Source organism: Melopsittacus undulatus, chromosome 9, assembly GCF_012275295.1.
Source record: "Melopsittacus undulatus isolate bMelUnd1 chromosome 9, bMelUnd1.mat.Z, whole genome shotgun sequence".
Classification (NCBI taxonomy): domain Eukaryota; kingdom Metazoa; phylum Chordata; class Aves; order Psittaciformes; family Psittaculidae; genus Melopsittacus; species Melopsittacus undulatus.
The window spans coordinates 8,035,338-8,062,930 of record NC_047535.1 but is presented as its reverse complement, the minus strand read 5'-3'; the positions used below and the strand labels follow the sequence as shown (position 1 = coordinate 8,062,930).

Here is a 27,593-nt window from a genome sequence, read left to right as displayed (position 1 = left end):
AAAAAGCAACAAGAAGAAGAAGAAGAGAAATCGACTCTGTTAATAGAAGTGTTCCGTTAAAAATCTCTGTTTCTCACTTTCGGTGTCTCTCTCTGGCCCCGCTCTAATGGGTGGGTCTGTGCACGGCTCTGCCGCTGGGTCTCAACTGGCTTCTAGGGCTCCTTTTGTATAGCCTGCGCTGGTAGTTGGAGGCTGAGGAAGGAGAAGAAAAGGCACCTTGTAAGCAGGAGGTGGGATAGAGGCACTGCTCGTCCCGCGCTGCCTGCCCTGGGCAAACACAGGCAGCACTGGGTAGCAGCATCCTCTCTGTAGGTGCTTGTCCCATCCCTTAGCTCTGCTAACAGGGTGGGCATGAGGACTGCTTCCCCATCGCACCTGCTGCAATACTGGTCCCTCCCCAGTCCTGTAGGACAGGGAAGGAAGTATCCATCAGCAGTGGGATGTACTCAGGGCACAGGAGGGGAAACAGCCCTGTCTGGCGGGCAGGAACAATGTTTCTGCCTGATTTCAGCTGCCAATTTTCCTTAAATCTGGCACTACTCCAGTGTGATAATTTCAGGATTGATGGAAGCAGCAAAAGCTGGTTTGGAACTGCCTGGCTGTGTTGATCCCTGGTGATCCATGCCAGGAGCAGCCTGCAGCTCTCTGGGTCTGCAGCAGAGCCAAGGGAATCAGCTGCTTCATCTGCACTATGGCTGCCCTCAGGCATCTCCATCCCTCCTCCTTCCATCTCCTCCCTGGGGCGGAGGTTTGTCCCTTAAGCCCATACTGACTTTCCCTGGCTGTGGGAGCATTGCTTTAGCTGGAATTGCCCAACCGGACCAGAACCTGGCAAGGAGGCCACCGGACAGATGTGGTCTGGCTGAGGCCAATAAGATTACTGGGAAGCTGCAGAGGAGAAAGGATGGGACAGGGGTGTAGGCAGGCCTGGGAATGGGCTGGGACACCAGCGGGAGAGGGCTGGCTGCTGTCAGCTGGAGCCCTGACAGGAGAAGGGTCAAGAACCCAGCCCTGTCCCTTGGCTTAGCTCTTCTGCAGGGCTCCTGCCTACTCCAGGGCTTGGAGGGACCATAGGAGACTACAGGTCCCCCCTCCTAATTCTCTCTGCTAATGCAGGTGGTGCCAAAACTCACCCTTTCAGAAGCCATTTCTATTACTTTCCTTTCTTTCAGTAGCCTGGGCCCTTGGTGAGCTCCTTGTTGCCCTTCCCTGGCTCTGGAGCTGCCTCTGCCCTGCCTAGTGGAGGAGCATCCATGAATTCCCCAGGCTGTCCCTCCCATGGCCCACACCTGCCCTGAAGATGCCAGCTCCCATTGCCCCATCATAGGGGAGCTTTCAGCAAGTCATGGGGACCATGATGTCCCCTTCTGCCCAGAGCTAACCTGCACCCTGAGATGAGGCCCCCTTCATTCCCAGCTGCAGAGATGGATCAGCCCTAACCTGAAGGTAAAGGAGCCTTTACATACGGTTTATGCAGGATATCCGCGGCTCCTCCCACTGCCCGCTGGGCTGGCACCGGATCGTGGGCACGTGGCGCTGGATGTAGCCTTGGTTGCACTGGTATCGCACCATGGAGTTGATTTCATAGCGGTCCTTCTTCCGACCGAAGGTCCTGGCGTTCTCCACCATAGGGGGGTCCCCACAGGCCACTGCAGGAGATGGGCAGAGACATGGAGAGCTGGAGGAGCCCTGCCTGGCTGAGTGGGCAGCTCACACCCAGCATGCACAGCCTTGGTGCTCCTCTTCTCCCACACATAAAACCTTAAATCCCCCTGAGATTGCCTCGATCCACAAAATTTAGGGATAGGGGATATGGAAATTCTGTGATGGGGCTTGGGATTAAGCAACTTTCTGCCTCAGCATTCTGTTCAGGAAAGGCAGGCATCACAACAGCCACTTTCTTCCCCGGGAGGGCATGGAGCTGGTGTGCAGGAGTGATGCTGCAGCCTGAGTTTTGGTGTCTGGGGATGTGAAACCTCAACCTTAATGGCTCATCTTACTTGTTTCCAAGCCCTTGGGAAACTCTCCAACTTCTATAATTCCTTCCACTTTTAGATCACCCTTTACAGTGACAGAACCCATGTCCATGAACACTGGGAGCTCCACTCCAGCCCCACAGCCCCTGTCTGAGCTCCCTATGCTTGCTAGCACAACACAGGTGCTGACCTGTTCCTTTCTTGCAGGTGAAAGGGAGGTGATAGTTGCAGGGAACATCGTTCCATTCTCCTTGCTCGTGCCAGATCATCACCACGCAGTCCTCACCCGCCGCAAAGAAGTTATCGGGTTGGTTGGGCCTCCAGTTCTCAAATTGCTGCAGAGAGAGGAAAGGTTGAGCCCTCATCCCCTATTCGCTCCTCCATTGCTGTTGCTCTCTCACCAGTTGCTACTACAGGGGTTATATCTATTGCGACGGTGCCCATGAGCTCTACAAAGTTCAGAGCTGCCTCCACCATTCAATGCCCAACCCAAGCACCGAGCATGGAACTCATGGGACTTTTTCCACCCAAGGGGAACCTCTTCCCCCCACCAAAAGTCCTGTGGGATGCAGGCTTACCAGGGAGTGCCCATCGGACCAGCGGAAATCGTTCTCCACAGCTCTGTCACTGAGGCCAATCCACTGGTAGTCCTGTGCATGGCCTAGAAGAGATAAAGGGAGAAAGAACATGGGTTGTGGTTCCCCTGTACCTCGTTGGAAGTGTTTCTTTGTCAGTCTCACCTCTCTCTGATGTCCTTACCCCCACCCAGTATCATGCTTGTCCATCCATCCCTCCTCTTTCAGTGTGCCGTGAGCATGGATCCACATACACTGGCATAGGTCACTGTGCTTGTTGCATCAAGTGACCGTGTTGTGAGCAAGCCACATCAGCAATGTGGTGAAAGTGAGGTTCTGTCCTAGCTGAGAAAGGGCTCTTTCCTGTCTCACGGCTCATAGACTCATAGTTTGGGTTGGAAGGGTCCTTCAAAAGTCCTCTATTCCAACCCCCTGCAATGAGCTGGATGGCTCTTCCTCTCCCTCCTAAGGGTGAGGAAATATCTGAGCACCAGTGGGGGAAATGGTGAGTTTTATGCCATTTTGGCTAAATCTGTTCATAGACTCCATAGAGTCCAATGGACGGACCCATGCCCAGTCTCAGGCTGCCCTCAGCACTCACTGTTCACAAACTCTTGCTCCTCTGGGGTGATGATGCTGCTCAGGTGGGCTTGATGTTGTCGGCATCTGGCCTCTGCATCCATCCAAGTCTCCCTGTCTTCAAAGTGCCTGTAGCAGTTGCCTTGGAACTTGGTCCAGCCTTCCTCACAGTTTTCCTGGTCTGAAACACACAAAGGAGGGATGAAAAGGAGCTGGTGCATGGTCTGGAAGCCTTCCAACTCACCTCTTAGCAGCTCGTGCTCTCATGGCATGGGACAACACATGGTTGATCGACTAAAAAACAAACCCTGACACTGTTGCCTGTGGGAAATCCCAGGGAAAATGACCAGAAGGCATCCAAAGCAGACACAGAGAGGGGAGCCTGTGCTGAAGACTCAATATGTGCAGTAATGTGACCAGTGTTACTAGAAAAATTGAATGATACAAACTTGTTCCTGAGCAGTTCAATCCCTGTATCATGTTCCTGGACTCTGGTTTTGAGGAACTGACAAAGCAAGAATCTTTCTCTTCCCCTTATACAGAGTTTTCTTGCTTTGGAAAGAAACTCCAAAACCTGAATCCAGATGCCCAGAATCAATATGTATGTATTGAAAATGAAAGAGGGGAGGAGAGCCCAGGTTTGAGTGGTTGCTTAGTGTTGTTCTGTGGCTCTGGAGGAGAAGCAAGCCTACCAAGAGAGGAAAAAAGAGGATTCAGGAACTTACCATGATGGAAAATGAAATCTCAAGGAAAAAGCCTGGAAGCTGCTAAAGTGTAGAAGGTTCAGGACACCTCTTACCGTCTGAGAAACATTATAAGGAGTTGAATCCATTAATTAGGGAAAATAAAGCCACAGCTAGGGAGAGCAAAGGCAAAGGGAGAAACCACCAGAAAAGGCTCCCAGCCAATGCAAAACACCACACATACTCCATGTGGCTGAAGGAAATGAAATCTGTTTAACCTCAGCCTTCCAGATGCCCAATTTACCATCCTTCAGGCACTTGTCATTCTTGGAATGGAAGCCTTTAATGAGTCCTCACAGCTCTTTGCCTTTCCAGTAAGGTTTTCTGTACTCAGTTTCTTTCTTCTTTGTTAAACTTGTTAGGTCAAAGCACTTGTCACCTTCTATCACACTAATCCACCCTCCTGGTGTTCTTCCAGCTGGAGACTGCAGATGCTTCATAGATGTTGGAAGGATTTGTAGTTAGTTGAGGCATTGAAAACATTTCCTGCCTTCTTCAACAGATGAAATGGATTATCTGGAGCTAGCTGAATCTCTAAGGATTCTTGGTCCTTGTAAGCAGATTGCTTACACAAGGTGAGCAGAGAACATGCTTTTCTGAGATTTAAGCCTTTTCCTTCAGCTTGAACACCACCCCTTGTCATCACAGCCTGGGGATAGGACAGCACATGGCACAGAACCTCAGTGGGACATTTCCTAGGAGAGAGGCCACTCTTTCCTACAGAGCTGTTACTTATGAGGAAATATGAGGGCAATCATCTTGGAAAAGGACGATGACAAATTTGTTCCCAATAGGGACACAATCATGGTGATAGGGACTGTTGCATATAGATAGCAGAGCTCAACTATGATGTCCTGCTGTTCTTGGAGACCAACAGAAGGTTTGCCTCATAGGAACAGTGAAGATTCACATTCCCCACTGAATTCAGGGCACTGGCTTCCTCTTGTACCTCCCAGGCTGGAGCTCACAGGCATCATGAGACCAGAAATCAGAGAAAAGATGAAAATCATTCTGACTTGGACCAAAAGAGATTATAAGCAGCTGCAGGGTGGAAAGTCTCTTGTTGGGTTACAGGGATCTTCAACAACAGGTGGCAGGGACAAGTAAATCAGGGGCTAATGAGGTTGCATTAGGAAATTGACGTTAAGACAGCACAATTCCTGCCCAGATGGTCCAGTCATCCTGAGCCGCCTTCTTATGGTCTACTCCATATGTTCATGTTGGAAGCAGAAAGAGAGATGAAGAGAAAGGGGAGGAGGAATTCCAATACATGTATATTATCATTACTTGTGCCAAGGTGAAGAAGACACTGCTACCTTATTTCTCGCTTTTGAGCAAGACAGGAGAGCTTCCCCTCATCTAAGCTGATGAAAGTCTGGACTTTCACCAGCTTTAAGAAAAAATCCCACAACTCTTTTTGTTTCTCTGTAGAAACAAACAGAAGTATTAGTGTAGGTCTAGTTTTGATAGGAAAACAGGTCACTTGGTGTTTTCTCAAAGAATCACATTCCCCTCTGATTTTGCCACAGGAAGCCATGCTGAAGAGATGACAAAAATGTCAAATTGGTGGAGATTCCTGGAGTGAATGAGGCATCTCTCAGCTGCATCTTCACAGCAAGAAACACAATCATTTTCCATGGCTCAGCTGAAGCATCCTTCCATGAAATTCCAATCCAGCAGAGAAAGTTTGCCTGGGGTGAAGATGTACTCGGATGTACTGATGTTCCCTACTGTTACAGATGAACAGAAAGACCCTTGGCTCAAAGAGATAGCGACTTCTGTGATCAACATTGTATGGAGCTTCACTAGAGAAACTTAAAGAGAAAGCTGAGGAAGACACCAGAAGCTCCTGCTTAGGAACCTTAGAGGACATGGTGCTGTGATGAATAAACTAATCAAAATACATAAACACAAGTCTGAAAGCCTTTTCCTTAGCGTATTTTAAGTTGCTGTTAGAGGTTAGCTTGCTGAGATGAGGGCAGGGCTGATGGGAGCACTGGGGTTCATCTTTTGGGGGGGGAAGAAGGTGGTGCAGCAGTTAGTAAGATTAGCTGAAGCCAGGAAGGCCGTACCGATCTCACACAGGTCCCCTCCGTAGCTGGGAAGGCATAAGCATTTGAAAGAGTCGATGCCATCAACGCAGGTAGCTCCATTCAGACAGGGGCTTGAGTGGCACTCATCAGTGTCTGCAAGAAATCAAGGGCTTCCATTAGGGCAGACAAGTCCACCAACAGGAGAACTTGTTTCCTCGCTTGTTTAGGAAGGAACATCAGTTGGTTTTGGGGAACCTGGGAGTTGCAAGGGTCTTATATTAAAACATACTGCTGCTGGAAGAATGAAGGCAAGAGACCCAGCCCACCCTACAAGGAAGACATTGGTTTTTGGTCACTTGATGCTTGAACACCACTCTGAAGATAGCATGAGCTCAGCAAGATGTATCCAATACACAGCACTCAGCTGTGGTAACTCCTTGTCTGCTGTCTGCCTGATGCATTGAACATGCAAACTTTTGTCTGTCTCCACTAGCTATGGGTCTACGAAGAAGAACGTGGAATTCTCATGAGAGATGGAAGCATTCTGAGATAGATCTCTGTCTCCTAAAGGCCTTCCTGATTGCCAACGCTCACTATCAGTTTCTTCCTAACTGTAATTTAGATGAAGTTCCAGGGCAAGAAATCTCTTCTCAGTGAAGATGAAGAAAGTGCAGAGAAGAAAAGAAGTGGGTTCAGACATCCCCACCTTTTTCCCTTTGAGGATTTTAAGCCTAGTTATGGGTGTCTCTTCCGTGAAGAGTACTGGAGCACAGCACCGTTTTCTCCAGACTCGTCCCCACTGTGTGCTCTCTTGCTTGCGATGGGGCTGGAAGAAGCTGGTGCATCTTTTCCAGCTGTAGATTCCATCTTGGTGGAGGAAACAACCCTTAGTTCCTGATCTAGATGGAGCAGCCCTGGAGATCCTTTTTGCTTTTCTGGAGATTGAAAAGAGATGTTGGTATGCGAAGAGCTTGGCCTCCAACTCTCCAGTGTTTCTCAACTTGCTAATTAGCACAAGCCTGGGTAGTAAATTACACCATCTGGTAGCACTTCCATTCTCTGGCAGACCCTTCTGAGCATAGATGCTCTGAAGAAGGCCACAGGTAGCCAGTTGGTATCTATATATTGTAAAATCTAAGCTTGTGCTGGAAGTAAAAGCTCTTCTCCCACTATCTCTCCCAAGCTGAACCTTAATCCTACTTACTGAGCTTTGGAATCAGAAGAGTCATTCAGAATGGAAACTTTTCAGAGACATTCAGCTCAGAAACAAGGAGGAAGACTGAGGAAGAAAGTGGGAGCACATCTATCCAGGGTAGGTTAAATGATGACTGGTTAGACCTTCATGCGAGACATTTCTTTCTTTCAGACTCAGAAGAAATATAAAGGTTTTATGAGTGCCGATTAACACTCCATGCTCTTCTTGTGGATGAGATGGGTTAGTGAGGACTCATTCCAAGACACTAAACATGCTGACTATGGAAACACCAGAGCAGAGCAGCAACTCCCCGGGGTCTGTGTTCATGTTCTGATTGGGGTATATTTGATCGGATGTTGTCTCCTTGAAGAACCATGGCTCAGCTGCTCTGTGCCCTCAGACATACAAGAGCAGATGTGTTATACCCCATGTAACTGTCTAGTCCCTTTGTGGCCAATATCTAATATATCAACAAAAAGCTGACATATTCTGTAACATGCCTAAGTGATGGAGAAAATCCTTTTGTGCTTTGGAGCAAGAAGATTGGCATCTTTGTTCTAGGCTGTATCAATGAGAGCAATTCAGGTTTCCTTCATGTGGCACGCACACCTTACTCCAGTTTTGCAGTTTTTCCTCTGGATTGCCCTTCTAAGTACTCATGAATGCTTTCTGGACTTCTTTGTTCACTGTAGTATGAAGAGATCTCCTGTTTCTATGACACTAATAAATACTTTGAGACTTTCAAGACCAAAACGGGGGTCACAGGCTTAGTAGAACAGAGGAGCTAAATGTGACTTTTGCTTATTAGTCACACTTGGAGTTCCTGTATGATAGAGAGCATAAGGGAAAATGGGGTATCCTGAGGGATGATTAAAACTCCAAAGGCCTCTTGGGCTTTCTAACAGCAGTAGCAGCAGAAGTTCATGTTGATTCCAGTGTTCTCCACCTGAACAAGTAAAGAAAGGCTCTCTATGTCCATTAGACTCCATGAAGTGGAATGCACGTTGTATAAGTCGAACAAAGCACATATGAGAGCTAAAGCAGAACATTTAGCAGGGAATAATGAGTCTTCGGCTGTCTTCAACCACGTGGACTAAATCTTTATGTGTCCAAGATCACTTCTGAGATGCAGGCGATCTGCTGTGAGTTGCCATCCCTGGTCTCAGAGGAGGGGGGAGCAGGCACACATGTGCAAAATCACTGCCACAGATTTCCAGCTGGAAATTAACACTGGAACAGAACTTCCCTTTACAGATATTGTATATAATATGATTGCACATATTCTATATACTGCAAAAGAATCTCTGCATGTAATATGTATGTTATATATCTCTCCATATATACACATATATATTTTAAATATGGCACATAAAGGGTGTGTACTTTTAGGTAGTTTTGGAAAAACCAGACAACAAATACAAGTGAGACACAGACAGGTTTTCTTTCCAGAAGTGTGCTGCAAATGGCTGGAGAGAAGACGTTTTAAACACATAAAGATCATAAACACCAAAACCTCCCCTCTTCTGGCTGTTGGGGCAGTGACCCAACCTCCATCAGCAGGATCACCTCAGCAAGCTGATATCAGGACAGTCAAATGTATCTGCCAGGTTGGAGGAAGTGTTGCTGATGCTGATCCTCCCAGAAAATCTGGATCTCGGAGGTCTTTTAGAGAAGTAAATTCTGAACAGTAAAATCAACAGCTCTGTTGTCCCTGGAAAACCTGGCAAGCTGGTTTCTAGGTGTTTCTAGGATATCGCATCTAAGACATAGGACTTATGGGAGGCAAGAACTCCAGTAAAACAAAATAAATCCCATCTATCATGCAATGCATGGCTATTTTCTTCCTAACCTTTTACATACCGTAAAGATGTCTACTTCCACATTGTTTAGGGCTAGATAAGGTTAGTAAGCCACTGTACACCTCTTCAGCCAGCTAATAAACCTGTGGCACACTAAGTGTGTTTTGCGCAGCACTGAGCAAGCCCCTACTTCCACAGCACCAGCTGCCAGGTACCTTGACACACAAGGATCTTATGCGGAAGGGAGCTATTTATTTGCTTGGGTGAGCAGTCATTCAAAGTCAGCTCTGCTTTGAGATGCCCCTCAAGGGCTTATCAACAGACAAGACAACTGCTATTATTACCCAGTGCTAACAAAGAACAAGTGATGCGGCATGGAATGCAGAACAGAGGCAGCCCTCACTTTCAAGAGCTGCAGCTCTAAAACAGAGACAAGGGAGAAAATGCCTTACAGTGGCAAGAATAGGAAGCCCATTTCAAACACATTATTAACTCACTTCTTGTGGATAATGAAAAATTAGCAGTTCTCTAGAAGACAATTGGTACCACAGTTAGTATCGCCCAGAAGTTGCAAAAGATGATTCAAATCTATTGTCACAACCGTTGCTATTTTTTGCTTCTAACAAGACCCAAGATAATTTGGATATTTTCTTTTGGATATTTTCTCTTTTTTTAAATAAAACAATTAAAATATCCACTTAAACTGGGGCTTGCACCTGGAAGATGTAAAGTGCTGGCTGGAGAAAGCAAGGGAAGTTACACAGCTACAGTGCAAACTTCGAACTCGTTTCACCATTTTCTGTCTAAGATTTCTTTCACATTGCCAGATCAATACTATATTTAGTCAGAAACTGTTTCCTTTTTGTGCAACTTAACACAAGTGTTCTCCCAATGCCTTTGAAAACAATCTGCTGTAGTAGATCATGGAAATTGGAAAGAGAAACCCTTTAGAAATGCAAGAGAAATGGATTGGCCCTGGTTTTGCTCAGAGGGCAAATGGCAGCAAAAGTGAACCCGCAGTGTCAGTGGTGAGAAGGAAATGCTTTGAAAATCCTTTATCCCAAGCTAAGAAGACAATATTAGGAACAGTGCTAACACTTCTTAAAACAATACAGTCTGTGCATTTGCCTTGATGGCAGCCTGTATGGAAGAGAGCAAGAACACTCATTAAACTAGGTCAGCTTTGCACTTAAAACATCTACGAATGAGAAGCAGCTTGTGAACAGAGAGGATGCTATCGCCCAAACCCTGAACAAATGGCATAGTTTCTCTGTAACTGGTTTAGAAATCCACCCTAGGATTTAAACTCAGTTTTGCTCTGCAGAGAGAAAAAGGTAAGACAGAAAGGCAAGGCATTTTCAGGATGCCCAATAGTCCGTGTTGTGCCCATCACCCTTTTTTATAGGCCTCCTTGTAAGTGCAATTATCCAAACAGGGAATCGGGAACCAGCCAGGTAATTCTCTTTGGGAAGAAAAAAAAGTCAGGTGCAAACTAGATTTGCTTTTCAGAGGCTCCTGGGAAGCCTGAATTGATGATCTGATAGCTCAGACAGTGAGGAAAAACATTGGAGCAATTGTAGGGTGACTCCAACAAGAAAAGAATAAGAGGAGTTGGGGGAAACAGTTCTCTCTCATTTTATGTAAAAGGAGAGCATCGAATATCACAGCCAGCTTGTGGCTTATGATGAGTAATTAAGTCATTAAAATAATTAACTACAATAATTAAACTAAAACCTTCATACAGCAGAAAGGGGCAGATACTGCTACAGCCTTCTAAAGCTGTATTCACCTGGAGAATAGCAGGCTTCTAGGAGAACCTGTTGATCTGCTGGGACCTTCAATTTATCCAACACTGTTATAGAAGGAGAGCTCAGGAAATTTGGATGCCTCTAACTTCAAATATTATGTGTGGAAGTAAACTGAAATGTACATAACACAGTGCAGGACTGTAGTTACACCTTTCAGAGAGAAGGTTTAATTAAGCTAATAAACCTCTAATGCAAAATAGTACATCCAGGTGCCATCAAATCATCTGGTTAGGCACAAGTGGTATGCGCTTTTGCTTGTCTCTCAGACAGGACTGTCACCTCCATGTCTTTGTTAGGAGCATAGTGTTCATTCCATTCAATAATGTCTCATATCATAGTAGGTGAGACATTATGAATCAGGTGAATTCTTTCAAGACTTCCCTTCTGGGTTAATCTTCTCTAGACCAACAAAACTCTATCCCTCAGACTTCCAGGGTATGAAGAATGAGGAAAGCCCATCAATACCTTTCCTCATTTGGATTCTAACCTTTTCCTGTATCAGGGCCATAGGCAGCAGACCTCATGAACTCATTTCACCAGAGGCAAGCAAAACTTAACATAAGTAGCTGCTATTTCAGCAAATTTCTCTTCTCCCCCTAACTTGAGTGAAGTTTTTAAGCCATTGACTGGTCAGAGAGCTCCAAACCACAGCCTTCCTCTGCAGCGCCAGCATGCTTTTTTCAACTAATAATTATTTGCCTTCCAATGTTACAAGCAGCAAAAAGAGCTGCTGACTTGGCAAAACTCTGGATGAAGAAGCCAAGCCTATGGACTATTCTTGAAGCCTGTGGGGCTCCTGTCCTCAATGGAGGAACCAAACTGCTGACTAAAGACATGTGCATGCGTAGCCTTCAATTTGGTTAAATACTAAAAAAATACTGGCACTCCAAGTGTTAATCTTCAGTCTTCTTGTGCTTCTGGTTTTTAGAGAAAAGTAGGGGCTACAGCAGAGCAAAAGATATCACTCTTCTTAAATCATCCCACTAAAAAGACTGCTAGATCTAAGTGGAACCCTTCAATGATGGGACAAGAGGACAACAGCCTCATGTCTTCCTGCTCTTCACTAAGCTGAAGGAGTGCTTCAATGCTAGTTAAAATTAATTGCACTTAATGGGCACCCACCACATCCTCCAAACTCCGAGCACAGCACAAGGCAGATACTAGAACTGATCTTTTTGCAAGAACTGGGAGGCTTCAGGTGGAAAGGCAGCCATAACATGAGAAATAGCACTTCAGGCTCCAGCCTGTGGCTCTTTTCCTTGTAGGCTTTCCATGTTCACAATCCCCAGAGCACTGTAAAAAGGGTAACGACCCAAAAAAGGAAATCTGTGATTATTTTTTCTCTTTTTTTTTCCTTCTTTTGTCTTCACTTTGCTCTGTTTCTCTGGAAATGGCATTGCCAGTTCATGGCCAATACGCTTCTTGCCACCTGGATGAGTTTCCTTCAGACCCTGACTGCATTTAACCCTACAGGGACACTGTAGTAAAGAAACCTGCCAACAAAAAGAGATGTTTTACCCTAGAATATCTTCCCTAGGGGGAGCACCATCCTCGCATGTGTACTCAAACCCATCTCTAGTTTATATAAAGAGCCTACAGTTAAACTTCAGTCATCACTTACCTCTCCCTGTCACCTGCTAAGAAACCCCAGCTGCTACATCATCATCCCCATCACTTACAAATACACAGAGTGTTCCAATTTCAGAACATTTCTCAAGCTTCTTCACACATGAGCTGCCGAACACATGGTTTTCTTTCCAAATACTTCACGAGAATGTTGGCTAACAAATGCTCCCAAGAATCTGGCAACCGCCTTGTGGGTAATTTATAAAAAGAAAAAGCAGTGAAATAAAACCCTACTTTGGGGCCAATATTTCTTTCTCTTTTTTTTTTTTGCTGAGCCTCACTGGCTGGTTTCCTTCTTTCTTCTCGACCCTGCCTTTGCTGGCTTGTTTTTATGTCCAGGATTGGATGTGGCAGTGAGCATGGCTCAAAAGCAGGGCACATTAGTTGTGGAAAGAGGGCTTTTAGGTGTGTAAATCCTGCAGCACCCTGCCAAGCCCTGGATGCTGTGCCAGGCATCCAGCAATGACCCCATTGACTTGCCCTCACCCGCTCTTGCAGCATCCTCTGCTCAGCAGAGGCAGACAGGACCTCAAATGTGTTTTGAGCAGGAGTGAACAAAGGTTTGTGATTACCTGTTTTCTCAGAGGGAGAGAAGTGACGCAGAGAGAAACGCAGTGACTCATTCAGAACACTTTGGGGATGGAAATGATGTTAGAAACCAGACTGAGCTGCACAAAGCCCTGCATTTACAGACATTTACTGAGGCCAGAGCTACCCATGCTGAATGGTGTAAATTAACCCAAAAGCAGAAGTTCATGAGGAAATAGAGGAAGGGAGTGGAATTAATATTGCTTTTGTTAGAAGGAACTGAGCAAATCTCTTTACTCATGCATTTTGTACCATGCTTAAGCAACTGTCCCACATGAAGGTGTAACCCCATTGGGAACTGAGCATATGTAAGACCTTCATACAACAACACAAGCACTGATGGTTTTCAAGCAGGAAACACAAGAACAGGCCCCTAATTGCAGCAGAGTGAAACCAAGCCGTGGCCAGGGATGTTGAGGGGCTCCTCTTCTACCAAGAACCAGCCACCAGCAAGCACAACAACATCTCATCATTGCATTATCACAGTGCCTCCACAGCACAGGAACACTGCTTGTGGGATGCTTGTCAGCAAGCTGACAGTGTGTTTTCACCAGAAATGGTTGCTCAGATTTGAATACTGTGTCTGTTTATACAGACAAGGGATCCTACCAAAGACAACACTAAAACACCAGAAAGGGTCAGGGTGGAAGGAAGAGCATTTGTCAGTGGAGCTGACAAAAGGCATTGATGTCCTGAGCATCGTCTCACACATTCAGCCCATTCTAGCTGCAGAGAGCAGCCTAAGACAAACCAAAGAGTGGCCATGCCCTGTGCCAAAGGGATTGGAGCAGTTTGCCCAATGCAAACATTGCAGATGATGCTGAGAGCAGAGATTTTTATCCCCAGCTGGCTTGCTTTGCCTCTTGCCCCTTGGCAAAGAAAAGTTGCTGATGGCCAGCCTCCCACTCTGGATCAAGCACTATGAAACACTTGGGGATACAGGCAGCAAGTCAACACATCATGTGAAGAGAAACCAAACAGGACAGAGTCTTGCAGCCCATCTTATCCAACTTCTTGGCTGCATCCACAGCCAGGTTGGAGTTCTCTGGTGGGTGGAGCTGTCTTTGCTCTTGTTTCCACATAAAAGGAAAAAGATTGGTGTTTTCTCTGGAGTATAGCAATGCCTTGCAGCAAACTCAGAGGGGGTGTGAATGCCCTAGTGCTTTCCCAGCTGTATCACACCCAGGGATGTGCTCACAGCGGCTCTCAATGACCATTCACAGAATACTCTTTATCAAACCCCATCTCCAGTAGGAAAGAGGGGAGAGCTCACTTACGTCTCTATCACTGTGTGATGATCTGGATACCCTGGGGGGCACAAGCGGAGGATGCCTCCATCATGCTCCTGGCAGGTGCCAGAGAAGTGGTGGAGTCACCATCCCTGGAGGTATTTAAAAGATGTGTAGATGGGACATAGCTTAGTGGTGGACTTGGCAGTGCTGGGGTAAAGGTTGGACTTGATGATCTTAAAGGTCTTTTCCAACCTAGATGATAATATGATTCAACAAACACAACCTGTGAAAAACTCCACACGTTTATGGCTTCCCAGCACAATAATACTCTGCTCAAGCCTGCTTCTGTGTTAGTGCTGGCTGCTGTAGAAGAAGCAAGGAAAGTAATAGCTATGCCCCCTCCCTCCCTTCCTTCCCTAGCACATTCCCTTCCATATGAGGAGACACAGTACCTTCTGTAGTGGGTCCTAATGTGTCTATTGCTTCTTGTGGGACGTGAGGCAGGGCAGCAGCAGCGGTGGCCAGCAGATGGGGATTGTCTAGAGCAACCGCTGCCTCCGTCTCTTGTCCTGATACTGTGGGAGGTGAGGGCTCTATTTCGAGCTGAGCCTCTTCAAGGTTCCTGGGTCCCTGTGTTGGTTCCACATCTGGAGCACTGGTACCAATTACAATGTCTGGGACAGAGGTTTCCCCTGCAATTGAGTGCGTCACAGATCCAGATGTTGCATCAGGAATTTCCTTCTCCTCGGGAGCACCAGTGGGCTCACCACTGGCCAAAGATGTGGCAGCTATGTCTATGTTAGCAGCTGTATTGATGTTAGCAGCAGGCAGTGCAGATGCTTCTCCACTGGTTTCGTGGACTGTGGATGTTTCTATGCTGGTCTCAGGAAATGCAGATGTTTCACCCTGGGCTTCTTGGTTTGTGGAAGTTTCTATTCTGATTTCAGGAAACGCAGACGTTTCCCCACTTACTTCTTGAACTGTGGATGTTTCTATGATGATTTCAGGATAGGCAGATGTTTCACCCCTGGCTTCTTGACTCGTTGGTGTTTCTATGCTAATCCCAGGGAATGCAGATGTTTCCCCACTGATTTCATGGCCTGTAGAAGTTTCTATGCTGATCTTGGGAAACGCAGATGTTTCACCTTGGGCTTCTTGAACTGTGGATGTTTCTATTCTAATTTCAGGAAAGGCAGATGTTTCTCCACTAATTTCGTGGACTGTTGAAGTTTCTATACTAATTTCAGGAAAGGCAGAAGTTTCTCCACTAATATCATGGATCGTTGAAGTCTCTATGCTGATTTCAGGAAATACAGATGTTTCTCCACTGATTTCGTGGACCGTTGATGTTTCTATGCTTATTTCAGGAAAGGCAGATGATTCCCCACTAGCTTCATGGACTGTGGATGTTTCTATACTAATTTCAGGATAGGCAGATGTTTCACCCCTGGCTTCTTGATTTGTGGATGTTTCTATTCTGATTTCAGGAAATGCAGAACTTTCTCCACTGATTTCACGGACTGTCGAAGTTTCTATGGTAATTTCAGGAAAGGCAGACGTTTCTCCACTGATTTCGTGGACTGTTGAGGTTTGAATGCTGATTTCAGGAAAGGCAGATGTTTCTCCACTGGTTTCATGGACTGTGGATGTTTCTATGCTGATTTCGGGGTAAGCAGACGTCTCACCCCTGGCTTCTTGACTTGTAAACGTTTCTATTCTGATTTCAGGAAATGCAGACGTTTCCCCACTGATGTCTTGACTTGTGGATGTTTCTATTCTAATCTCAGGAAATGCAGATGCTTCCCCACTGATTTCTTGCATTGTGGATGTTTCTGTGCTGCTTTCAGGAAACACAGAGGTTTCCCCACTTAATTCTTGAGCTGTGGATGTTTCTATAATGACTTCAGGGTAGCCAGATGTTTCTCCCCTGGCTTCTTGACTTGTGGATGTTTCTATGAACACTTCTGGAAATGCAGATGTTTCCCCACTGACTTCTGGGATTGTTGATGTTTCTATGCTAAATTCAGGAAAGGCAGATGTCTCCCCACTGATTTCATGAATTGTGGATGTTTCTACACTAGTTTCATGAAACGCAGATGTTTCACCACTGATTTCTTGAGTCGTGGATGTTTCTATGCCAGTTTCAGGAAATGCAGGTGGTTCACCACTGATTTCATAAGCTGTTGATGTTTCTACACCACTTTCTGGCAATGCGGATGTTTCCCCACTTAGTTCACCAAATGCAGAGGCCTCCCCACTTGGCCCAAAGCCATAGGGAAATGTGACGGCTGTTTCCCCACCCAGTTCCTGGGATACTGTTGGTCTTGTCACAACTTCTTCTAGATCAGAAGTGACCAAAGTGACTTCTGGAAGCCCTGAGGCCTGCCCACTAATGTCAGTCACTGCTGAAGATTGGCCACTTAGATCTGTGGCTCCAGGAATGTCTCCAGTGATGTATGGAATCCCAGATAGCTCTCCACTGAAGTCTCCTGTCCCTGAAGGAAACCCACTGGCCTCCACAGCTCCAGACCCTTCTCCAGATAGTCCTCTGTCTCCAGAAGGAAATCCACTGATTTCTACTACCCCAGACGGCCCTTCTCCCACCTCTTGTGCAACTGATGTCTGTGTTACAGCTTCTATCAAAGTCGTATCCACAAGAGAGACTGTGGGGAAGCCAGAGGTGAGTCCGCTTCCCTCTCCAGACAGTATCCCACTGCTGACATCGACCCCAGAGACTTCTCCACTGCTGTCAATCACTCCACTTGGATACCCGCTCATCTCGAGCACTCCAGAAACACTCCCACCAAAGTCCACGTGCCCGGAAGGCTCCCCACTGATGTCTGAGCTCCCGGATGCTATGCCTGATGCATGTTCACCTCCTGAAGGCAACCCACTGATTTCCAAGATCTCTTTTGCTTCTGCTCCAGTAACTGAGGGGGTTGTGGTCACTTCTTCCAAACTGGTATCTACAAAGGTAATGCCCGAGGCCTCACCGCTTACATCAGTACCAGAAGTAAGGCCACTTATGTCCACCAGACCACTGATCTCATGTGTTCCAGATGGTTCTCCACTGACATCCAGTCCCGAGGGCAACCCACTGAGCTCAAGCCCTCCGGAGGGCTCCCCGCTGAGCTCAGGTACCCCAGAGGTCTCCCCACTGAGCTCAGACCTTCCAGAGGGCTCCCCGCTGAGCTCAGGTACCCCAGAAGGTTCCCCACTGAGCTCAGGCCCTCTGGAGGGCTCCCCACTGAGCTCTTCTCCCAAGGGTAACCCTTGGGCTCTGCCACTCGTGTCCCATTCAGCGGATGGGAACCCTGAGAGGTCTCCCTCACCGCTGACTCCGATGGATCCTTTTCCCTCCTCTCGCCGTTCCGGTGCTGTTGTTGCAACTTCCACCAATGTGGTATCCACAAGAGAGACAGTAGGAAAACCAGAGGCGAGTCCGCTTTCTTCTCCAGATGACATGCCACTGACTAGTTCAGTGCCAGATGTTTCTCCACTGGATCCAAAAGGCAACCCACTGCTTTCCACTCCAGACGGCATCCCACTAATCTCTGGTATCCTTGAAATAGACACTGATACACCTTCCTCTGCAGAAGATAAGCCACTGATGTCAACAATACCAGAAGTCACACCACTCAGGTCCCCTGAAGGTAGCCCGCTTTCTTCAGGTAGAAAGCCGCTGGAATGCAGGTCTACTGATGGTAATCCACTTTCTCCAATCCCTGAGTGTTCTCCACCAAGTCCAAAAACTCCAGAAGATGGTTCTCCACTTGTACCTGGGGCTCCGGACACCCAGCCAGATGCTGAAGATTCACCACTGACTTGATGCTCTCCAGACTCAGTCACCTCCCCTGACACTTCGCTGACAGAAGCATCTGTAGGTGTTTCCTCTGGTATTATGGTAGCGGGAGGAAAAGCAGACGGGGTCACTGGAAAAGAAAGAGAAAACAAAGAGAGGAAGACAGGAAGATTACTTACTAAACTGTTCTAAAAAGACTATTAATTTCCTAATTGACCTTATCTCCACACTGATGTCTTTGAGATAAAGGCAAAAAGTCCTATGTACTTGCAGAAATAATCTGGTTCCTTCACACTTGTTAATGAATATTGTATCTTAAACAACTGTAAATTAAATATATCTGACAGAATATATAAATATAAACTGACAGAATATATAATCTTCTGACACAGGATGTTGGCAATAGCCACACCAGTTCCCAGGTGCCACAACCAAGCTACTGCTTCCTTGGAGATAACATTTAGAAGTGAAAAAGGTTGGTGCTGCTCTAACCACGCTGCAGCTCTGTCCTCTGTAGAGGCCATGACATGAGATCTGTTGCTAGCCTGCCATCCCAGATACACAGCAACATATTTTGTGAGGTGCTTTAGCAATGCTGATCATTCATTCAGTCAATAATACACATGTAACTCCTCCTACATGCACAGACTCAGCCTTTGCTGATATGGTGATAATCATTTAGATTTAGAGGTATTCCCCATCAGCAAGGACACAGCCCATTTATTCCATGAGTGTCTCAACCCTGCAACACCAGCCAAGCATGACCCAGGAGATGGGGGAGCTCTGACTCACCGGAGAGCAGCGACACATCAGTTGGGAAGACCTCAGTCCCCCAGGCTGTCTGATTCTCAGGCTGAGTGGCAAACTCTGTCTCCACAGTCACCTCCTCCCCAGAGGGTACCCCCTCCACTCCAGGGATCACTTGGGTTGCCAGCACATCTTCAAAGAACGAGGTGACCCCTTCCTCCTCCACAGGTGGCAGAGCTGGAATACAAAGGAATTGGAGTGAGCTCCTAAAAAGTCACAGTCCAGGATGCTGGTGCTTTCTGGCACCCCAATATTCCCAACCTCCCTTGTGGAATGCCTTTCCCTGAGGAGACAGCTCTACACACCCTGCAACAGGTGGGAAGGTACCTCTGAAGCAGAAGGCGTGATGCCGGGACAGGGGGTCGGGAAAGCCGGTCTGGTTGTAGTGCTGGTAGATGGTTCTCACACCGGGTGCATCCCCGCCGCAGGCAGGACGGGGGCTCACAATGGGATAGCGGAGGCTGCCGTCAGCTAACCAGCCAGCATAGCATCTGTCCAGACCCTGCTTCCAGGCGGCGTGGAGCTGGCCAACAGAAGCCAGTGTGGCGTTTTGGCTCTCACAGTGCTGCTGAGCCTCTAGGAAGGTGAACTGCTCTGGCTGGGTTGCGAAGAACACCTCACCTGAGGGATGGGAAAGAGGCGTGAGTCCCTGCAACCCATCCCTACACATGCAGATGTGGAGGTGTGAAGCATGTTTGTGCTCCACAGCAGTGCCCATAGGAATGGGGAGAACGTACCCTTGAGCCTGTCGATGTAGCAGTACACATCATAGGTCTCTGAGGCTGGGCGCATGCCATACGACCGTACGCCCGGAGAGTTCTCTTTGTCTCCTACACAGTTACTTCGGGGGTTCACAATGGGATACCTACCAAAAGAAGAGGAGTTAACCCAAGGTTAGCCTTATGTACTCTGGATTGAAGAACCTCAGTGTAACTTGGAGCAAGACACAAGCACTTCACTGTTAGGGGTGCTCAGAGACTGCTGCATGACTTGGAAACAAACCCACTTACAGCTTGGGGTGATGAATGCAAACCCTTTACTTCTACATGTCAGGGAGCTCACCACTGCAGAACGTGTACACAGGTTAGGAATCAAGTAGGACAGGTTGAGAAGAACACATCTATTGGCCACTACATATCATGGCCTGGAGACAATCTTAAGTCAGCAAAGCTTTAGATGTCAATGAGCAGCAGAACAAACCAGAGTAAAGCCTCAGTTTCATGGGTAAGTAGTCATCTTGAGAGGTGTCTTCCCCACATCAGTACCTGACTGTCTGGTCCCGCAGCCAGCCGGCATCGCACTGGTCAAACCCAGCCTCGTAGGCAGCCTGGAGCTGTTCTGGAGTGGCAATAACGGCGTTGTTCTCCAGGCAGGCCTGCTGGGCTTGGACGAAGGAGAAGGCGTATCTGCTGGTGCCAGCACGGTAGTGAAACACCACACCTGGGACAGGAGATGCTGTGGTGAGACAATAGGATCCTCCCTACACCAAGATGTGTGACCAGAAAGTGTCTTCCCAACAACAGTGCAGGGACCAGTGCCTGACAACCCCACTTTGATGGAGATGCCTCATTCATTTAGCTTCACTGCCATGCTCTGGGAATCTTTTTAGCTCTCCTCTAGGATCTTACCTTGGCTTTCCCTTTTCCTGGGGGCAGATGCACATGGGAGCACAGTGTGACTACTGCAGCTCCAAGCATCAGCCAGCTGGGTCCTTTTCAGCCCATGATGGGGTGGCTCACATTCTCCTCCTCACCTTACCTTGTCATACTGTAACGGATGTACTCAGCCTATCCTTGACCCCAAACAGGCCTGCACATCTCCAGGGATCTCATGATAGCAGAAGCTCAGGCTGTTTTCAGCCGAATGGTTACCACAAGGAGAAACCAACCTTCAGGCTTCTCAGTCCTGGTGACTTACCCGTGGGGGAGATGGGCTGCTGGGGGAGGAGACCAACACCGGGTGCTGCTGTCGCTTGCACAAGCTGATCTTCCACTGTGAACACTGAAGCAGGCTCCAGCCCTGCTGTGGCAGTCACCCCCAGGGCCTCTTCCACTGTGCTCACCTCTGCTGCTTCGGTGGTGATGGCAGTGCCCAAGGTGATGGCGGTGACCCCGTCAGGCACAGCCCACACCCCCGTGACATCCCCCCTGGTCACATTCTCCTCCTCTGGGGCCTCTGTCTCTACTGTGACACCGGTGGCAAAGAGATCGGGCAGGACAGTGAAGCCCTCGTAGAGCTCGGTGGCAGTGGGGGTGATGTCCATGGGCTCCAGCGTGGCGATGCTGCCGCGGGCCTCCTCCTCGGTGGCATTGCGGGGCAGTGACAGCTCCACCTCGGTGCGGGTGACGGTCTGCACAGTGAAAGCGCTGCCCAGCTCGCTTCCAGTCTCGTCAATGAACTGCCCTGGCACCAGAGTCTCAACGTCATCCCCTGCACCGGACACAAAGCAGCGATCAGAGAGGATGCGGTCAATGTAACCTCTGAGAACCTGGGTCTCTGCTGGCTCCGAGGGGAGCAGGGAAATCGTGATGGTCTGGTAGAAGAAACTGTTTCCTTGCTTCTGCTATTGCTTTCTGCTACACCTCAGCAGGAAGGGCATGTTCATGAGTTGGAGGCAATGAGCCACCACATGCTCCACAGCTGGTAAATCAGAGCGGACTTTCCCTGCTCTCCTTCCAGCTCTTCCCGGGAACACCTTGCCCATATCCAAGTCTGCACTGACCTCTAGTGCCTGCTGCAAGGAATTTAAGGTGGCCGGAGGGAGGGAGGCACCTTGGATAACCTCAGGACGTCTGAGCCGTGGGAGAAAGACAACTGTGGAGAAGAGGGGTGGGTTACAGCACCACCTCTTGTATAGCTCAGGCATCCTTTCTGAATCTGCTTCCTACCTACAGACAGAGGATCGAGTCCTTTGCCAAACCTGCTTTCATCCCCTCTTAAAACCAGCTTAAAGCAGCAAGGTGTTCGCTCTGACCAGGGAGCCCCTGCTTCCTGATGCACTGCACCCTGCTTATCCCACAGCCCCAGCGCACTCACCACTATAGCAGATGGCGTCGTAGCGAGAGCTGGGGTGAGGGTACCCGGTCTGGTTGACGTACAGGTACACTGTGCGCACTCCCACCAGGTTCCCTCCGCAGTTGGGCCGTGCTCTGGAGATGGGGTAGCGGACGCTGCGATCGGCCAGCCAGCCGGCACTGCACACATCCATGCCGTCCTTCCAGGCCAGGTACAGCTCCCCCGTGGTGGCCAAACGGGCCCCCAGGCTGCGGCACTTGTCGAAAGCTTCTTGGAAGGTGAACTTCTCGGGGGCGGTGGCGTAAAAGACTTTACCTGCAATCACAGCACCCGTTAGCACAGGATTGAGCTCTGCGATTTAACCCCAGTTCCTTTGGTTTCCCCTTCCCACTCCTGAGAGTGTGGATAAGATGAAAAGCCCTGTGTGTTACAGCTGAACTGCAACCCTGTGTTGGTGACTGTCCAAAAGAAAGGGGTTCTTACAGGCTGAATACAGACATCCCAAACCAGCTGGAGCCACAGGGAAAGAGGAAGACAAAGGAAAATTTCAGTTCTGATGTGCTGAGTATTCCAATGGATCCCGTCATAAGAGTGGGTGATGGACACCTCAATGTCCCACCCTCAAATGGATGACCAGAGGTGCCATGGATTCATGTGGAGGTTGGACAGACACCTCCCTCTGTAATGCATTAGTCATTTGACATTAAGATTGTCCAAGGTCTAACAAAGAGACTGTAGAGAACGTCTGGCCTTGCTGGGTATCTTTAACCTGTCTTGCCTCTAGAACCTTTGCCTTTCTATATTTACTGTTGTCCAGTTCAAGCACAATCAGAGCTTTGCCATGCTTCTGCATCTAGTAACAATAAAAGCCCCAAATCACCTTGCATTTGCTCTGCATAGCAGTAAACATCATAGGTTTCATCTGGCTCACGGACACCGTAGGTCCTCACTCCTGGAAATTCATCCTTGTCACCGTAGCAGCGCTCCCGGGGCCAGTGGATGGGGTACCTGGGGAAAGAGGGTGTAAGGAGTGAGTGGGGCAGAACCCTGGCAGCCGCAGTGAGGCTAGGATGGAACTGTGAAGCATTGCACAGTGTGATGGGTTATGGCTTTTCCTGGGTTATGGGGAAGGGGAGGGATGATCTCTTGTTCTGCCCTCCCCATGATGGTCCTGAGCACAGCAGGACCACTGGACAAAGACGTCAGTCCAGGGTACCTCTCAGTGAAGAGAGCTCTACAGTGGAGCCACGCTGGTGCATTTGGGCATAGCATCATTTTGTTCAGGGAAGATAAAGGATTAGGATTAAACCATTGCCCCCTCAGTTGTCATCACCAGTTGAGGAGGACAGCAGTCACCCTGCTTTCCTTCTACAGACTCCCCTGGCAGAGAATGATGTGCAATCTGCCACCTCCCTCTGTACACCAGCTACAACAGCTGCTCTTTAGCAAGTTTCTCAGCCATTTTCAGTCCATGTCTTCATTACAGAAGCCCTTCCCTGTGACCCTGCTGTGGCTTTCCCCTGCACTGTCCCTTACCTGACAGTCTGATCAGCCAGCCAGCCAGCATCACACTGCTCGTACCCATCCTCATAGGCAGCTTGCAGCTGCTCGGGAGTAGCAATGACAGCGCTGTTCTGGATACAGGCCTGCTTTGCTTTCTCAAAGTTCAAGGTGTACCTTGTGGAGATTGCTCTGTAGTGGAATACAACACCTGGAAAACACAATGGTCATCACTCACACGTCTGCTAGAGAGCCACCAACCCCTTACAGAGAAGTTACGGATTTGGACAGATACTACGTGTATCAACTAGGAACAATGGACTGTTTACGCTGATTGTATTTGAGCATCACAACCAAGGGTGACTTGACAGGCTCCTTTCACAGGACTTTGTGGAGAACACTGGTGACTGAGGACAGAGAATGCTCTCCCATAGTGCTATAGCAAAGTCATAATGCATTAAACCCCAGTACCTGAATAGTAGCAGGAACAGTGGGAGCAAACCCATTGCCCAGAACACATTGCTAATATCACCATCAGGTCTCAATGCTTTCCTGACACAGCTCTGTGCAGCGTTCTAAGTGCAGGGTTCAGAAATCAGCCAGTGGGGCAGAGCAGGGACTGTGAAAGCTGTTACCTCCCAAGGTTCTGCTCAGGACCAAAAGGGTGCAAGGTGTCAACCACTGTACAGGCACCCAGGAAACAATAACAAGGGGTAAATACAGTCTCCAGACCGGCTGCAAAATAGACCTTTTATAGAACATGTCTATTGGTACACTCTGGTCTAGTATGAGCAGGCTTTAAGTCAAGTGGAATATTCACCAGAAGGCAAAGGGGAGCTCCCAGCCTCTGCTGTCAGACACAAACATCACTACATGTGAGCAGCAGAAATCTGTCATTTAACTGTTGTAGTGGGAGCTGTCTCTGTCATACACTGAAAGCAAAAGCCCTGATCAAGATGAGACTTGTAGGAAACTTGTTATTTTATCCACCCATTACTAGGACAGGCTTTGTGAGATGATGGGAAAGGTTTTTCTAGAACAGACCAGTTCTCCAGCTGAGGACATCACATCTCCTAAAATGGTGGGAAGAAATAAAAGGTCTCCTAACAGCCCAGCTTCACCCCTCTGAGCAATAGCCCAGTGTGCCCAGCACCATCTCCTGCCAAGGATGTCGTCTTGTTGTGTCTGTAACTCACCTTCTGCCAGAAGAGTCATTTTACTGCCATATATTCTGCCATGAGTCACTTTACTGGTTTGTTTAGTCTGGTCCTAGCCTGTTAAAATAAATGACTGACCCATGGCTTCCACTCACCATCCCATTGCCTTATCTATGACCAGACTGAAAGGGTTTATGCCTATGGGGAGAGCAATACCTCCTCTGCCCATATATCTTTTCCTCCCTTTCTGCCTTGCTTTTCCTTGAGCGCCAGAGTAATGGCAGGATCTCACCTTTCACTAGGACCTCTATTGTGTCTTTTCTGTCCTCAATCCCGTACATCACTTCACAGCGGTAAATCCCAGTGTGGTTGGATCTCAGTGCCTTGATTTCCAATGTGGCATCGGTGGGGATGGCTGGGTAATTGGGCAAAGAGATCACCTCCCTGTACTCGGTGTTGAGCCGGATTTTCCCACCGGTGGCCACGAGCAAGACGACTTCGGTTCCATTGGAGAGTTTGCTCCATTTGATCCGTGGGGTTAGTAAAGCACTGGTGTCCTGTTCCTCTGGGATGTTGAAGTAACACGGGATGTTCAGGGAGCTTCCCAGGATAACACGCAGGGGAGACTGCTCAGGTATCTTGACTTCCAGGCCATCACTACTGTCTGCTGATTCCCAAACAAAATAATGCTCACATCAATAATGAATATAATCCCAAATATCCAGCGTTTCCATATGCTCCAATACCTGTATTTGCTTTGCAAACCTGTACCTTCATATTCAAACATAACCTCTTTGGTCTAGTCTGCTGAAAATAGCTTTCAGAAGGGGAAGTTATAAGCAACCTTGTGCCATGGTTGCTTTTGGGATTTAGACCAGTGCTGGATGTGGGAATACTGCAGTCCACACTGATAGATCACAACTGATAGGGTTTAAAGAGCAGAATGCTGAAATTCCTTTATTTTCCCCATAAATCTGCCTTTTCCTGGAACTACTTCTCTGGCTCTCAAGTACAAGAGTAGTGAGAGGTTATGGCACAGGGGTCATCCCAACAGAGGAACAGCACATTGCTCAGTCCCACTTTCCCACAGCCCAAGGCACGTACCTGAGAGCTCCACAGAGGTGGCTGCGGTGATGACTTGCAAACACACAAACACTAATAGTAAAGTGGTCATAGTTTACCTGCAAGAAACAACACAGAGATAAAAGATTTATGAGAGCTGTATGCTCAGAGGGAACAGAGAGCTGTGGATGCTGCTGCAGGGCAGCAAGATGGTGTCGGTCACCCCTTAAGCCTCCTACATGTGGCAGTGAAAGCCGGTTCATGGGGAAGAACACTGTCTCAAAGTGCCTCTTGTTTCAGGAAATGAGTCTGAGACAAATAAGATGCTCTGCTATGTACTACAGACTGAAGAGTTATTATGGATCACTTATTATACTGCTCTGCTATTCTCTCTCTTTTGATTTGATCTTGCCTGTGAAGTAGAAAGACAATTTTGTGACAGATCTTCACTTACTATGCAGTGAAGTGGGTCCCTCTTGTCCTGCCCTCAAAGATGTGCCTGGTCAAAAGGGACCGTCATATTTACCAAGTCTTTGTCTCAGAGCAGGAGATGCCCCTCACCAGCATCTCCCACTTAAATCAGCATTGGCTCTTAGGCCAGATGTTTGGATGCATTTTGCATACCTTGAAGTGCTCTGAAGGGAAATCTGCCCTCTATATAGTGGAAAAGGCAAAGGTTACAATGCTTTGGTCTGATACTCTTGCACTGACAGCATACATAGTCTTAACTGCAAATGGTTCCTGAACTGATACAAGAAATCCACAGGATATAATTCTGGACATCTTAAATCCACCCTAAAATTATCCTCCTGGATTCCCTCAATTAGCCAGAGCAACCTGCTCTTTCTGAAACCTTAAGGAAAGGAAAGGAGATCCTGCTAACACAGGACGGCAGAAGCAATTTAAGGAGGCCGACTAAATTAATCCTGACTGGATTATCATCCAGTGTAATATCATGGAATATTAAATGGCTGCAAACTCTCGAATTGGTTTGTATTTCAAATACAAACCGTGTCCTCCAGCAACACAGCATCGCCTGGCATCACATCTCAGCCCTGACTCAGAAGGACCGCACCTACTGAATCACTGGTGTTTCCTGTGAGGTCACCTGTCCAAATATTGGCTGTTTAACTCCTATGATCTAGAAATATCCCAGCTGACAGTGAACACTGAGTATACGCCTATTGACCTTGCAGAAAGACATTAAGTGTCCTCACTGGCACAAGAAAAGGCCAAAAATAAACCTCATCCTGTACAGCCCGGCATTAACCTTTCCGCTTATGAAAGAATTGACCTCCATGTACTCATTCATTTCGACCTGACACATTGCACAATCTTATCTTTGTGGAAGCTTTAGTTAATAGACACAGCTACCCTGGCAGACAATAGGAGAGAACAGGGCTGGAACACAACAGCAGAGAAGCTGCTTGAGCGCGCAGCTGTAGGGCTGAACAAGATCAAATGAACATATCTCAGTTTCTGCTGTGTATGGGAATAAAGTGTCAGGTAAGTGCCAACGTCAGGGAGAAACCATGGAACTGTACATATGTTTGGGTGTCTCTCTGGTTAGGAATGGTATCTGCATAAGCAATGTATTATGAACCTCTTTGCAGCATGACATTTGACTTCATTTCCCTCTACTGATGGCCAGTACCAAGTCCACTACCATGATGCAGAAGAGGTCAAAGTGTTTGGCAGTCAGTAGATGGGTGAAGGCAGTGGGATGTGCCCCATAGCACGGGGTATGGGGGGCAATGAAGTGCCTTCTGCTCAACAGTCAGCAATGAGAATTGGAAACACCATCTGCTATAGATAAACAGGCTGAAATCTGCTTGCCTAAACAGCCATACCCAAGAGTCTTTAAAGAGCTGGCTGAGTAAATTGCTGGCCCACTGATGTTCATTTATAATCAGTGCTGGGGCAGGTCCCAAATACTGAAACACTGTGCCAATAATCAGACAAGATATACAACGATGAGCCTCAAATATGCGCTAGTTTGACTGATGTAAATTCCAGGCAAAATAATAAAAAAACAGATACAGGCTTCAATTCATAAATCACTGAAGAAGAGGTGTAATATTAATCTGAGTTGGGGC

The 27,593-nt window shown here is 47.7% G+C and overlaps 1 protein-coding gene across 1 annotated transcript; it reads right to left on the bottom strand.

Moving 5' to 3' along the window:
• On the bottom strand, positions 1 to 25,609 carry ACAN (aggrecan). Its single transcript, XM_034066212.1, has 20 exons — positions 25,540 to 25,609; positions 24,728 to 25,099; positions 23,315 to 23,489; positions 22,659 to 22,786; positions 21,800 to 22,093; positions 20,681 to 21,193; positions 20,029 to 20,203; positions 19,501 to 19,628; positions 19,091 to 19,384; positions 18,749 to 18,940; positions 16,115 to 18,086; positions 15,713 to 15,994; positions 15,563 to 15,652; positions 14,607 to 15,442; positions 5,946 to 6,059; positions 3,153 to 3,311; positions 2,555 to 2,637; positions 2,167 to 2,311; positions 1,467 to 1,649; positions 1 to 192 (listed from the first exon to the last, which is right to left on the bottom strand). The coding sequence occupies exons 1-20, from the start codon at positions 25,607 to 25,609 to the stop codon at positions 104 to 106; spliced, it is 6,294 nt and encodes a 2,097-aa protein (XP_033922103.1). The 3' UTR covers positions 1 to 103.
• Between the last annotated feature and the right edge of the window lie 1,984 nt (positions 25,610 to 27,593).

Excerpts from the sequence above, each read along its gene's own strand:
- ACAN (XM_034066212.1), bottom strand. The coding sequence starts at position 25,609 with ATGACCACTTTACTATTAGTGTTTGTGTGTTTGCAAGTCATCACCGCA. Across the intron at positions 22,787-23,314 it reads CTGGCTGATCAGACTGTCAG|GTACCCCATCCACTGGCCCC; the intron begins GTAAGGGACAGT and ends CTCTTTCCCCAG. Across the intron at positions 1,650-2,166 it reads CACCTGCAAGAAAGGAACAG|TGGCCTGTGGGGACCCCCCT; the intron begins GTCAGCACCTGT and ends CATCTCCTGCAG.